Source organism: Bremia lactucae, linkage group LG18, assembly GCF_004359215.1.
Source record: "Bremia lactucae strain SF5 linkage group LG18, whole genome shotgun sequence".
NCBI classification, from domain to species: Eukaryota; Oomycota; class Peronosporomycetes; order Peronosporales; family Peronosporaceae; genus Bremia; species Bremia lactucae.
The window spans coordinates 1,098,748-1,111,810 of NC_090627.1; the positions used below are offsets into that span (position 1 = coordinate 1,098,748).

Below are 13,063 nucleotides of genomic sequence, written 5' to 3' on the forward strand. Positions count from 1 at the left end.
AGAAATTATTTAGGAATCGAGGTATCCCTTACTGTAGAGACAAGTCAGCAGAAAATACAGTATTTTTTTCTATTTCGTTAGACGAGACACGAGGTATCCTTCGCCAAATTTTGCCACCCAGGACAGGGTACCACAATTAACTCAATAATATGCTTACAATACGTGTTCGACAAGTTTCTTGCCAAAAAAACCATTGTTCTGGATACCTAAAGTAGCCAGTGCTTCCAAAGCTCAAGCTACTGATTTAAGACAAGTATCTCCCGTCGTGCAAGCTTTGGCCGTCACTATATCCTCAATCCCCCCGGCACGAGAAGAGAAAAAAAAAACTTGGCACTCTCATTCTTTAACTGGCCTCTTTCCTCCGAGGACACTTAGCCACTTGTTCTTGAAATTTAAAAAAAAGGTTTTTAAATCTCGTCATGAGACTCGCAGCTGCACTCTCAGCGCTGCTACTCCACGCCGTACCTACTGCGGCGCAGGAATCCACGCAAGACGTGTATATTACACCAAGTCTTAGCGCCTCGAACAATGTGACGGGCTTACCAGGCGGTAATGAGATCTGCGGTTCGACGCGTGTGCGCAAGCCTTGGGCGTCGTTGACGGCTCAAGAGCAAGCGTTGTACCTAGAAGCCACCGAAATGGCCATTGCCGACGGTGGTGTGTCGGCATTTGCAGACATTGCCGCCGACTCGTTGAGTCAAGCACAAGGGCAGTACTCGTGCGCGTTCCTATCGTGGCATCGTCGCCTCTTGATCGCGTACGAAGCGTACCTTCGTGACTTGGATACACGCTTTGCATGCTTGACGCTGCCGTACTATGATGTCCACACGGCGTACGTGCGTACCATTAATGGCGAATGCACCAATATCTGGGAATGCAGTGACATTTTCCTCGCTCTAGGCGGAGCAGGAAACGTCAGTGCCGAGGTATCCGTGCTCGCCGATGACAGCGTTAACGCCACGGGTGTCGCATTAATTGGCGCTCCATACAGCAATTCGTGCTCCAATGGCACATGCACCTACGTCATGCGTGACGACATGTCAAGCAAACCGGTGCCCAGCGCTGCGAGTTTCACCTCGTTCCAGAGTGTCGTGGCCACGTCCGTGGACTACGCGTCGTTCGTAGAAGGCATTCAATATGGTATCCATAATGAAATGCTTGACACCATCGGTGGCGACTTTGCTACAGCTGCCGCAGCTCGTGACGTACTCTTCTACTCGTGGCACGCGTCTCTTGACATGTATCTTCATGTGTACCACCTCTGTCGTATCGGGGTACCCGTAACCGTCGACCAGGTTACCCAATCACTGGAGTTATATGCCAATGCGTCCCAAACATGTGGTGCCATTGATGGAATTAACGCAACAACACCTCTCGTGATGAGAACCACGGACGCAAATGGTACCACCATTGATGTTACGGACCACCCAACGCTTGGTCAATACTTTGGTTACATTGGTGACGACAATTGGAATTACGCCGACATTCAACAACTTGGCGACCACTCGTATACGTACCAATTGCCTGAAATTCTCCGTCAACAAATTTTAAGCAACAACGACATGTGTCCTGGTTTCAACCGTGCATTTGCGGCATCGTATACGTCACTTAATGCCACTGCAATCAAGAGGACGTCGTCTAGAAGAACAACGACGCGAACGACGACCCGTACGACGACCCGTATTGTCAATGGGCAACGTATCACGACCACTAACGTAACCCGTGTAACCACGGCAGCTAATGCTTCTTCTTCCACGACGTCTCGATCGACGATTCGCCGCGGTCAACTTGTGAGCCAGTTTATGTACACGTACTTGGGCAACTTTAGTATCGACGATGCCATGTTTACAGAGGGTACATTCGTAACCAATGGGTACACGGGGTACCTTCCTTTCTACTCGAACAACGTGATTACGACCAAGCATAATGGCATCCTTAGTGTCAACACTTCTTCTCGCAACAGCGTGGTGAACTCAAATGCTGTAAACACCAACGTTGTAAACTCGAACGCGTCCTCTTCCACGAGTGTAACCCTTTATGGCGCTACCACGACTGTCGTGGCCAACGTAACCCTCGGTTCAAGGTCTGTGATGCGAAACGTGACGGCATCAATTGCTACGTCGGGTACCTACTGGGCGTGGCTTCAGGCTGCGTACACTGGTCTATTTAATCGTTTCAACGGCAGCGTAGACCTCGTCGCGACGCACATGAAGTTACTCGAGTGTTCGACCTTCGACAGGGTATACGGTACGCGTAACCTCACGTCGGCGTTCGTAACAACCAAGAACCTCGTGTCAAACCGTGTCGACTGTGGCCAACGCCTTGACCTTGTACGCTCGGGCCTTGTCCAAATGGCTGTCCAGTCAACTTCTTTCTCGGCTTCGAGCCTTGTATTTGCCAACACGTCGGTCATTCAACGAATTCTCTCATCGTACCGCCGCGTAACCACGCGCAGGGTTACATACGTAACCACAACCTATATCCAGCGAGTGCGTGGACTTTTAATTGAAGCCGAACGCGAGTTATCAAACCGAAGCATGATCGTAACCACGGGTACAAACACGAATAGAATATCGTCTTCCACTGTCAACACGGGCTTTGTCTCGACAAATACGACAACGTCCACAATTCAAAGCAACGCGAATCAATCGACTCAATCAACGACGACGACCACGACAACGACGACGGTTACTGCTACGACTCTGTCAGACGCAACGTCGCAGACGAATGGAACAATGACGCGTCAAGAGACCAGCACTATCGATAGGTCTACTGACATGACGCCAAGAAGCTCAATGGTCCCTGAAAGAACCAACTCTTCTTCGACACCTACTGGATCTCTCATGAACCCAACGACGGCGCCCGATGTACCAGATCAATCCACCACGGCTCCTGAAGGGACTCCTTCCTCGGCTCCGAATGTACCGGATCAATTCACAATAGTTCCTGAAGAAATTCCTTCGTCGGCTCCATCTGGAATCCCAGGAGCTACTATTGTCATGACACCGGGATCTTCAGGGAACTCATCTATGACTCCAACAGGAACTTCCGTGACCCCAACGATGGCTCCCGATGTACCGAATCAATCCACAACGGCTCCCGATGTACCGAATCAATCCACAACAGCTCCTGAAGAAATCCCTTCGCCAGCTCCTGCGGGTGCCTCAGGAACTCCCATGCTCCCAAATGCATCTCCCAATTTACCCACTGGCCCGACGACGTCAACTGGAGGAGACAACTTGGGCAACAATACGTCCACTCAGACCACTACGACCACCACGAATCCTTCTTCAACTGGAGCTTTGCCACCAACCACGGACTTTACTGTCCCTGTAGCGCCACCTTCTTTAGCTACTGAATCTCCTGCCTCAGAAGCTCCATTCCCTGGTGTTGTACCCCCATCGACTATCCCTACCCCGACGACTAGTCCTGGTGCTTCACCGAACCTCACGCCGGAAATAACGAACCCTAATGGTGGTGGTACGCCTTCGGGAGCGTTGCCTACCCCCACCCCGAATGTAACGACGACACCAAACGTCATCATGCCTGAGGAAATCTTCCCTGGCATGACTCCTACTGTCGCGATGCCAAATAGTAACCCACTTGCACCGACGTCTATGCCTGGCGCAACGCCGAGTCCTACACCTAAAATTACAGAATCTATTCCATCGGGATCGTCGCCAACCTCCACCCCCGAGGGAATGACACCAAGCTCTGTTGCAGAAGGAAACTTCCCTGGCGTAACTCCTGCGGGCTCGACGCCAAATGATTACCCAATTGTATCGACACCTATCCCTGGTCTATCGCCGAACCCTAAACCAGAAGATCCGTCTTCAGGTGTGACCCCTGCTGTACAAATGCCCAACGCCATGCCGAATGACACCATGTCTAACCCAATGCCTTATGGCGTGCCAGCTACCCCGGCACCTACTGGTGACGAAGACCTTCCTACCCCTGCTGTCACGATGCCAGGTGCTTCGCCGAATGACACCATGTCTAATCCAATGCCTTATGGCGTGCCAGCTACCCCGGCACCTACTGGTGATGAAGACCTTCCTACCCCTGCTGTCACGATGCCAGGTGCTTCGCCGAATGACCCCATGTCTAACCCAATGCCTAATGGCGTGCCAGCTACCCCGGCACCTACTGGTGACGAAGACCTCCCTACCCCTGCTGTCACGATGCCAGATGCTTCGCCCAGTGGCACAGTGTCCAACGACATGCCATTTGTCTCGACGAACCAATCAAGTGATTGCACACAAGTGTCGGTAGAGTTTGATGCGACGTACTGCATTGCCGGACCCGTCTGCAGTGGCACGTCGTCGTCGCTCACGGGTACGCTCTGTCCGAGAGCCGGCGATGTCGCCGTGGCCGATTGTCACGAAAACCTCTTGAGTTACACGAACAGAAGCAGCTCTTGCGTCGCGCCGCAAGATTCTGTATGTGCGATGGTACAGACGGGGGTTTGGGGATGTACCTTCCAAGCGGTGTTGCCAGCCCCAACCGCCAAAAACAGCACATCCCCTACCCCAGACATGGTCACCCCAGCCCCAACGCCAGTGGACGTACCGACTTCTTTTGTCCCAACACTCAACGACTCGCCTCTGTCCCCCCATAACTCCTCAACCCACACTCAATGATGCGACACCAATGTCTTCGACTGACATGTCTATGAGTTCCGAAGAGGACAAGGAAACGACTTCAAGCCGTGATACTGCGTCTTCTATGACTCCCACACCAATTCCATCGACCGAAGCCTCTCCGTCTGCTCTTGCGACGCCGGTCCCAACAATGCGTGGCAACAAGGTAATGACCAACACCACGCAATCGTCTCGTTCGCCCATGCCAATCGACAACAGGCAACAACCGACCAAAGAAGGTGTCATTAAGCCCGACAGTTCCAACGACGCTCCTCCATCTGGAGAGTATGGAGTCGTGGGCACAACGACATTAAACGATGGGGACATGAATCAGCAGCAACCTTTGGACGCTGTTTCACCGCCAGCATCTCGCGCGGTGCAAGCCACCTTTGCAACAGAAGAAGATACCAATGATTCCAATGGTTCGAAGACTGCGCTCGCTGTTGTCGGCGCGATTGCTGGCGTCGTTTGTATTGCCGCGTTCGCGGCGCACCGTTATCACCGAAACGCCATGAACGGTCATTCGTCTTCGAATAATTACTACAGCCAGCGTGAAGTGATGTAAGACACGCTTTGTACATGAAGTCGTTTGGTGCCAGAGATTGATAAGCGGAGGTTTTGTGCTAGTCTTGACTTTTGAAACGTTATTACAATGAACCTTTTTGTATACTTATCGCATGTTGTCGTTTTCTTGTTGCTTTGGATGAAAGTAATTCGTTTCGGAACAGCACATGGCACTCTTTTCATCTTTACCGTCTGTGTTGTGTTTTTTGAAAGAGACTTTCTTGTATTTCTAGTGCGTTCCTGACGCCATTCCTCTCGTATGTGACAATGCATTGGACCAACATTTGTGCTGTTCAATATTCAATTTCGCATGAAGTTGTGAAGATACGCTTTGTAGTAAAATGGCACTTTTAAACAGCTTTGGATTTAAGAGTATCGAAAACTCCTGAGAGGAACTAGACTCGTGCGACTCGTGATTGAAAACTGCAGAGTTTTTCACGACAAGATTTATGATTGTCTATTTTTATTTAATGAGAAAGCTCTTTACGGTTGAGCGCAATGCTCTGCTGATCTCGTTAAAAAGACAGTCTCAATCTACCGAGTTGATTATACAAATGCAAGAAAGGGCTAGTTTTGGCACGATATTCCCATGGAAATGACTACAAGAACTGTTGATGCGTATGAAATTGACAGATCATTTTTTTAGTTACAATGATCAAGGAAGGCTCTCCCTTTGCCTTATTTTTGTATTGCCTATTCACGGCTATCATAATAGTTTACTGATTCTAATATCTAGCTTTCTGCATAGATAGTTAGTTTCGAAATCTTCCAATTTACTCAAGGTAGTGCGCGCGAAAACTGTGGATTGACCTCTATATATTAAAAATGTTGGTATCCTTTATTTACAACGAATACTCTTGTTTCCAAATTTAATATGTGCTACAATCACAGAGGATGCCACTCATTACCAGAGCTTGAAATTTGGCAGCAGTGTAAACTTCTGTGCTCCACTACCAAACTCACGCTTTAATAAGGTTAAAAGAAAAATATGATTTGGCTGACGAAAAAGTTTCCAAATGGTTCGCCACAGCAAAAATAGCAAGCTCCAATACCTCGCACTAGTATTCTGGTATAAAGGAAGCGCCAGTTGAGCGTACCCGAAGCTTGCAGTCCGAGGTCATCAATTAGCAATCATCTGATAAATGCAAATGAAAGGAGCCTGTAATTGCATGAGTTAGCAAAAAGCCTTGAGAGTTTTTTTGTCATTCTTTTTATTGTTCATCAATCTGGACTACATTTACGATGTGCTAGCCTTTGACACTACGCCGATGCTGCCGCCATAAATTATTTTGACATGAAATCCGCAACCCGAATATCACTCTTTTTTTATAAGCCAATGCTGCTGCCATAAATTATTTAGACATGAAATCCGCAACTCGAATATCACTATTTTATACAAAATGACAGAGCGTCTTCGAGTCAATGGATCAATTTGCTCAGCAATGAAACCTCATTCTAACAATGACCTTGTAGAGTAGCGATTGCGGTGCTCCAATGATCAAATTTAGTTAACTGTCGCGCTCCGAGTGTAATAATCGCAGTACTTTGCATGATTTAATTTCAAAATATGGTTTTCCTTTCATACTTTATACCTCGACTCATTCCAATATCAAGATAACTGTTCGTGAAACAACATTCTCGTTTTTCCTTGCACAGAATAAAGATCGACACCTCATTAATATGCTTCCATCTAAATACACCCAGAACTAACAAAAGCGAGCTTTGTCAATTGAATCAAAACAATCTGCTCACCAATGCCGCTTCTGCAATATCCTTGCCGTGCTGCCATGAAAGTCATACCACGTTAACCATTAATCCCAATCTAAAAACACCTTTTTCTCGTGCATATTCATTCTCACAGGTCTTTTTCCTCCTTTTTTACCAGCCCCCAATTTTCGCGCCGAAACCCATTCCCGCCCAATTTTTTAAAATCGCCTTGAAACCTACCAAACGTAACCCCAAGACGTGGGACCCGACACCCGCCCCCGCGCTATGGCGACCGATACTTACTACCGCCAAGTGCTCACGCAGCTCCAGAGCGAGTTTTCTCGAGCGGTTGCCGCCCTTGAGAAGCAAGTAGCAACTTTAACGCGTCACAATGCGCTGCTCACGCACGAGCTGGCACAGACCAAAGCGCACCAGACCCAATGGACCCACGAGGCCACCGCGACAGTCACACAGCTTGAAACCCAAGCTGCTAGTGCGAAATCCAATCAGCAAGCCGCGGCGGCGCGCGAACAAGCACTAACGCTTGAAATTGCCGCATTAAAGACGCTTTTACAACAGGAACAAGACTACTACACGCGCTCGTTGGACGCGAATCAACACGAGCGTGATCGCATTACTCAATTACTCGCCCAAGCCCATGCCAAAACATCCCATCAGACAGAACAAAATCAATCGTTACAACGACAGATACAAGCACTCGAACGTCGCGTGGAGACCGCTGTTGCAACGAGCCAGAGCTTTGAACAGCGTCTCGTGACAGTCGTGCATGAAAAGCACGAACACCATGACGCCATCCTTGCTCAAGTCGCGCACTATAAGAAGAAATTGCATGAAAAACGTGCGCAGAACAAGTACTTGACCGACGCGCTTGTGCGGCTGCAGTCACTCGAGCGGGGGATTGACCCAAAACCTCTGAAAGAAAGTAGCCAAGAGCAACGTACGTATACAATGGATACATCCGTGCCACTCCGCGTAAAGAAACGAGACTTGACGTTGCCTAACGAGATCAAATCAACTGAAAGTGGCGCTTTACGACGAAAGAAAAACAAACGATTGGAAATTTCGCGCTCCGGGACGTCCCCCACGTCATCGTCTCCAGATATTTCACCGCGATCGGCTCGAGTAGCGCCATATAAACGGCATTTATCCACTCGATTGGATCCTCCCGTGAGTTCACCACGCAGTTTTCAACGATTACAACACGTGACAACACGATCGCATGGAAGTAGTAGCCAAAATAATAGTAGGAATGATTCGATTGACGGCATGCCACGATTACAGCCCGGTGAGGGTCGTCTTCCGACTCCAACGGGACGATTACAGCGAGAATTACGTGGGTTACGGCAGAAATTGGATACATGTATGGCAGAAACAACTGCTCGGTGGTAACATCGAAGCGTGGAGTTGGTTTTGACGCGAGAAAAAAAAAGACTCATGACTCTTTTTATTCTCGAGACGTGAAAAAAGTGGAGCGACTACAGAGACTCATGACTCTCTGTTGAATGTGTAACTGTAGCCATGATCTGGTTAAAAGGTTTTGGAATTGCAACTATGCTTGATGGTGGGTTAATACGCTGTGCTAAACACGAGGCTCATTGCCCTTGTGGAAGCAGTAGACGTTAATACACTTTGAGTATAGAGGTGATGAAGCATTGATGGTGGGGAATTCTTACAAGGACTCATGACTCCTTTGAGAGAAGAACCTGTCGATTGCGTTATTACTTTTATTTGCGATGCTGGAAGTTTTTTTCGTACGAATTGATGGACTGGACAATGGCTACATGCATTCGGTCGACGCTTTTAGCATTTTTCTTAAATGGCTTCACTGATGGGAAGGTAGCCAAGAGTGTGGGTGATATGATCCCATGTGTAGATACGCGAGAGACGAGAGGGTATTTATGAGTAGTGAAGTAGTGAGTGTTGTTTAAAGAGTGGCTGCTGTCGTCGACGGTACGATGTATACTTAAGCGCGCGCAAGAACAATCTAAGTACAATAATTGACACATACATTGCATTGCAATTATTTCCAATCAATCTTTGCGTCATCCGTCGAATTGCAATCACTCTCGAGCTCGTTCTTGTCAAGGTCTTCCATGAGCTCACTCGTGCCAAACTTGTCCATATACTCGTCTTCGCTCATGTTGCCATAAATTCGATGCTTATCCTCGACCATATTCTCCCAATGGTCTTCTAATGCTAGAATCCGACGCGTTTTCGCACACATCAAGTGAATTACAATAGTATTGCAATCCGCAATCATCCAATCGTCACAATCTCGACCTTCGACAATGTAGTCAAAATCGTCCATTATTGCTCGGGTTCGAATCGACTGAATCAATAAGTCGGCCATGCGTCGCATATGAGCTTGCGATCGCCCTGTAGCAAAGACCATGTAGTCAGCTAAACTACTCTTTCCAGCCAAGTTGATGGTGTACACGTCAATGGCGTTTTCCCGTTCCAGGGCCTCCTGGACCTCTTGAATCGTCAAGTACGTCTTGGGGACACAAGGAATTAAGTCAGCATGGCGACTCCCTGCATCAGGAGCTTGCCATTCAATTTCATTGCCATGGTCGTCTTTGGTGGCGATAATACTGCTTTCAGGAAAATTACGCGGCTCGTCCAAGTCGCAGTAGAGTGTCACGAGCTCGTCGTAAGCCTTTGCTGCTTCGAGGGCGGTCCAATACTCGCCGCCACTGATCACGTGACTTTCGATATCAATCTCGGCACTGTATTTCTTTACTTTTGCAGCGTTGTAGACCACGCCTAAGTACATCGTGGACTCGGGCTCAGAAATAGTGGAATCGTTGTTGGTATTGTGCGACTGCGAGTAGCAGCGTGTAGATGTTGTTTGAGCTAGATTGGATGAGGAATTGGAAGGAACGAAAAGAGATGGAGAGAACTGGGAAGCACAACGACGAGGGATTTGAGATGCTATTGGAGGGCGAAGAAGATGACGCACGAGTCGAGACCGCATGGCCAGTGAGAGTGAAGTCGACGTTGTTTTAGGGGCGTTACTTGGAATAGGTATGGAATATACAAAACATTTTTTTTTTAATAATATTGGGTTACACATCTTCAAAAACACACGAAATAGTCCATGCCAAGCAATTTTAAGAGGATCGGTGGCAAGATTTGTGAAACGGCAGAATGCAGCAATGTATCACTTATCGCATCACAATCGACGTAGGTCTAGCTCTACTACATGCGAAGCATAAGCTAAAAGCGCTTTGGTTACAGCTACATATGCATGAAGCGTGTCCCGCAAGTTCTTTGAGCAACACTAATACTTGTTGCAACCCTTAAGAAACCCGCCGGCGCAAGGGTTTTTCTGTTTTTTATTAGTCAAGGATACTTATCGTCTTTCACTTGCGTATTAATCACATGCAAATTCTTCTTCACTTAGCTATACATCTAAATCTTAGTTTAATCACGACAGCAAAAGGTACCCTTTTTTTTCTTTTACATAATGTCGTCGGACATCCTGTGCACATACGAAGTTGTGGCGGTCTCGAACTCAAGTCCGACGCCAAAATGCACAGAACTGCTTAGCGATCCGCGTCTGTACACGAGCTGGTCTTTTTCGCTTGGCTGGATCCTTCTATTCCACATCCACGCACCCCACGCCACACAAAGTAGGAAGCTCCCAAACGCCATGAAACAGAGCGCCGTGCCAGACGCCAACAGGGCACAGTGAACTTTAAGATCCAAAGCGCTGCAGTACCGCAAGTAGTCGCTAGCAGCCAGCGCGCAACCGGCACTCACGAAGAGCAATGTAAAGGTGACATCAACGCCAAAACTGAAAGACGCGCGAATCGATGCGCACTGTAAAGTATAGACTAAAAGCAAAAAGTAGAGATCGTAGAGACATGCGGCAAAAGTGACGACCATGACGAGATTTACGGCAGGTCCACCATAGTACACAGTCACGTCATGAGTCTCTCCGTCGTCAGTCTCGAAAGAAAGCGTGTGCGATTGAAAGCTTGCACCAACGAACGCTAGCGCCACGATGCACATGGCCAATTGCACCGACCGCAGCGTTAGGCAAATAATCCTATCATACCGCTGGCCACATCGTTTCTTCGTCGCCATGAAGTGGTACACTGGCAAATTAGAAAATAAATGTGCCTTTTGGTGTGTTACATCCTGTGCGTGTAACAAGTGCAGTTCCTTAAATCCTAAACGATTTCACAAATACCGGTTTCAAAATTTGGTCCTTGTGAAAAAGACCAAAAAATGTACTAGGGGTACGTTGAACGTACCCCAAAGTAAACTATAGCTTGAAAATCCCATGCCAGTGCTCACCACTGATATTCATGGAGCTCCTCCGCCCGTGGTGGGGGTCTTGGGTGGAGGTCAGCTTGGTCGGATGATGGCCAATGCGGCCCACCGTCTTGGTCTTCAGGTTTTCGTGCTTGATCCACTCGGTGCTGCGTCGCCAGCAGGCCAGACAGGTCTCCACGCCATACCCGGTAGCTTCACAAAGGAAGACGACATTGCAAAGTTGGCGCAAAAGTGCGACGTATTGACAGTCGAGATCGAGCATGTGAATAGCGCTTTCTTGCAGCAATTACAGGACAATAAAGCAGCGAATCTACAAGGCGTGCACCCAGCCCCTGCCACCATTGCGCTCATTCAGGACAAATACCAGCAAAAACAATTTTTTAACCAAGTCCACGGCGTCGACGTGGGTCCGTACGACATTGTGACGTCGCTCCAAGCAGCTTGTCAAGTCGGAAACCACTTTGGGTACCCCTATATGCTTAAATCGCGTCGCTACGCCTACGATGGTAAGGGCAATGTAGTCATACGAAGCGAGCAAGACCTCGTGAGCGCATTTGAAAAGCTTGGCGCCAAAGAGCTCGTGACACACGGCGCGAGTGTGGATGCAACACAACTAACCAAGGACGAAGGGAAATTGTACGCGGAAAAGTGGGTTCCTTTTGTCAAGGAACTCGCTGTCATGGTCGTCAAAGGCGCAAACGGTGACGTCCGCGCGTACCCCGTCGTGGAGACCACACAACGCGACAGTATCTGCGATACAGTGCTCGCTCCTGCTCAAATCCCCGCAGACGTGGCCACGCGTGCGGCCACAATGGCCCAAATGGCCGTCGCGGAGCTCAAAGGCCGTGGAATTTATGGCGTCGAGCTCTTCCTCACGGCCACAGGCGACGTTTTATTGAACGAAATCGCGCCTCGACCGCATAATTCCGGCCACTATACCATTGAAGCGTGCGAAACGGACCAATTTGAGCAACATTTACGGGCAATTACGGGTCTCCCGCTTGGAAGCTGTGCGATGCGCGTACCCACGGCGCTCATGGTGAATGTTCTTGGTGACGCTACGGCGTCAGAAGATGTGACTTTTGCACTGCTTCGTCAGAGTCTGCACGTCCCTGGTGCTGTGGCGCATTTTTACGGCAAAGAAGGTGTACGCGCGGGTCGGAAAGTAGGACACGTGACGATTACTGCGTCGACGCTTGACGAGCTCCGAACGCGGGCCTTAGCGCTCTCGCCTGAAACAGTTCAGCGCTCGAGCTTAAAGTCCCTAAAAAATACGCCTGTGGTGGGCATTGTTATGGGTTCGGACTCGGACTTGTCGACCATGGCGGCCGCTGCTGACATACTCGAGCACTTTCACGTGCCGTATACGCTCACGATTGTATCGGCGCACCGGACACCCGCACGCATGTACGAATACGCACGGACAGCGGTTGATCAGGGCTTAAAAGTCATCATTGCCGGTGCTGGCGGGGCGGCGCATTTGCCAGGCATGCTCGCGGCGCTCACGCCTTTGCCTGTAATTGGTGTCCCCGTTGTCACGTCGACGCTGAATGGACAAGACTCGCTTCTGAGCATTGTCCAGATGCCGCGTGGTGTCCCCGTGGCCACCGTGGCCATTGGCAACGCGACGAATGCTGGACTGCTTGCAGTTCGGATTCTCGGTGCGGGCAATTCGTCGCTCGTTGAAGCTATGGCGACGTACTTGGATACACAGAAGCGAGACGTTGAGGACAAGATTGAGGAAATGGCTACCTTGGGCTGGAAAACGTACCTTGCCTCGAAAAGTACGCAGTAACATGGCTACACTAACAACGAGACGTGTAAATACAAAGCAAATAGATACATTTATT

At 49.0% G+C, this 13,063-nt stretch overlaps 6 protein-coding genes across 6 annotated transcripts; 4 read left to right on the forward strand and 2 right to left on the reverse strand.

Moving 5' to 3' along the window:
• Positions 1–419: 419 nt before the first annotated feature.
• On the forward strand, positions 420–4,640 carry CCR75_001620 (uncharacterized protein; the record flags this gene model as incomplete). Its single annotated transcript, XM_067959722.1, has 1 exon — positions 420–4,640. The coding sequence occupies one exon, from the start codon at positions 420–422 to the stop codon at positions 4,638–4,640; it is 4,221 nt and encodes a 1,406-aa protein (XP_067819782.1).
• Positions 4,641–4,650: 10 nt separating this feature from the next.
• Positions 4,651–5,205, forward strand: CCR75_001619 (uncharacterized protein; the record flags this gene model as incomplete). Its single annotated transcript, XM_067959721.1, has 1 exon — positions 4,651–5,205. One exon carries the CDS (start codon positions 4,651–4,653, stop codon positions 5,203–5,205), a length of 555 nt encoding a protein of 184 aa, XP_067819648.1.
• Positions 5,206–7,196: 1,991 nt separating this feature from the next.
• Positions 7,197–8,321, forward strand: CCR75_001618 (uncharacterized protein; the record flags this gene model as incomplete). Its single annotated transcript, XM_067959720.1, has 1 exon — positions 7,197–8,321. The coding sequence occupies one exon, from the start codon at positions 7,197–7,199 to the stop codon at positions 8,319–8,321; it is 1,125 nt and encodes a 374-aa protein (XP_067819649.1).
• Positions 8,322–8,952: 631 nt separating this feature from the next.
• Positions 8,953–9,906, reverse strand: CCR75_001617 (uncharacterized protein; the record flags this gene model as incomplete). The annotated part of the gene is made up of 1 exon (XM_067959719.1): positions 8,953–9,906. The coding sequence occupies one exon, from the start codon at positions 9,904–9,906 to the stop codon at positions 8,953–8,955; it is 954 nt and encodes a 317-aa protein (XP_067819840.1).
• Positions 9,907–10,391: 485 nt separating this feature from the next.
• Positions 10,392–11,021, reverse strand: CCR75_001616 (uncharacterized protein; the record flags this gene model as incomplete). Its single annotated transcript, XM_067959718.1, has 1 exon — positions 10,392–11,021. The coding sequence occupies one exon, from the start codon at positions 11,019–11,021 to the stop codon at positions 10,392–10,394; it is 630 nt and encodes a 209-aa protein (XP_067819777.1).
• A 199-nt stretch (positions 11,022–11,220) lies between these two features.
• Positions 11,221–13,008, forward strand: CCR75_001615 (uncharacterized protein; the record flags this gene model as incomplete). Its single annotated transcript, XM_067959717.1, has 1 exon — positions 11,221–13,008. One exon carries the CDS (start codon positions 11,221–11,223, stop codon positions 13,006–13,008), a length of 1,788 nt encoding a protein of 595 aa, XP_067819775.1.
• Positions 13,009–13,063: the final 55 nt, after the last annotated feature.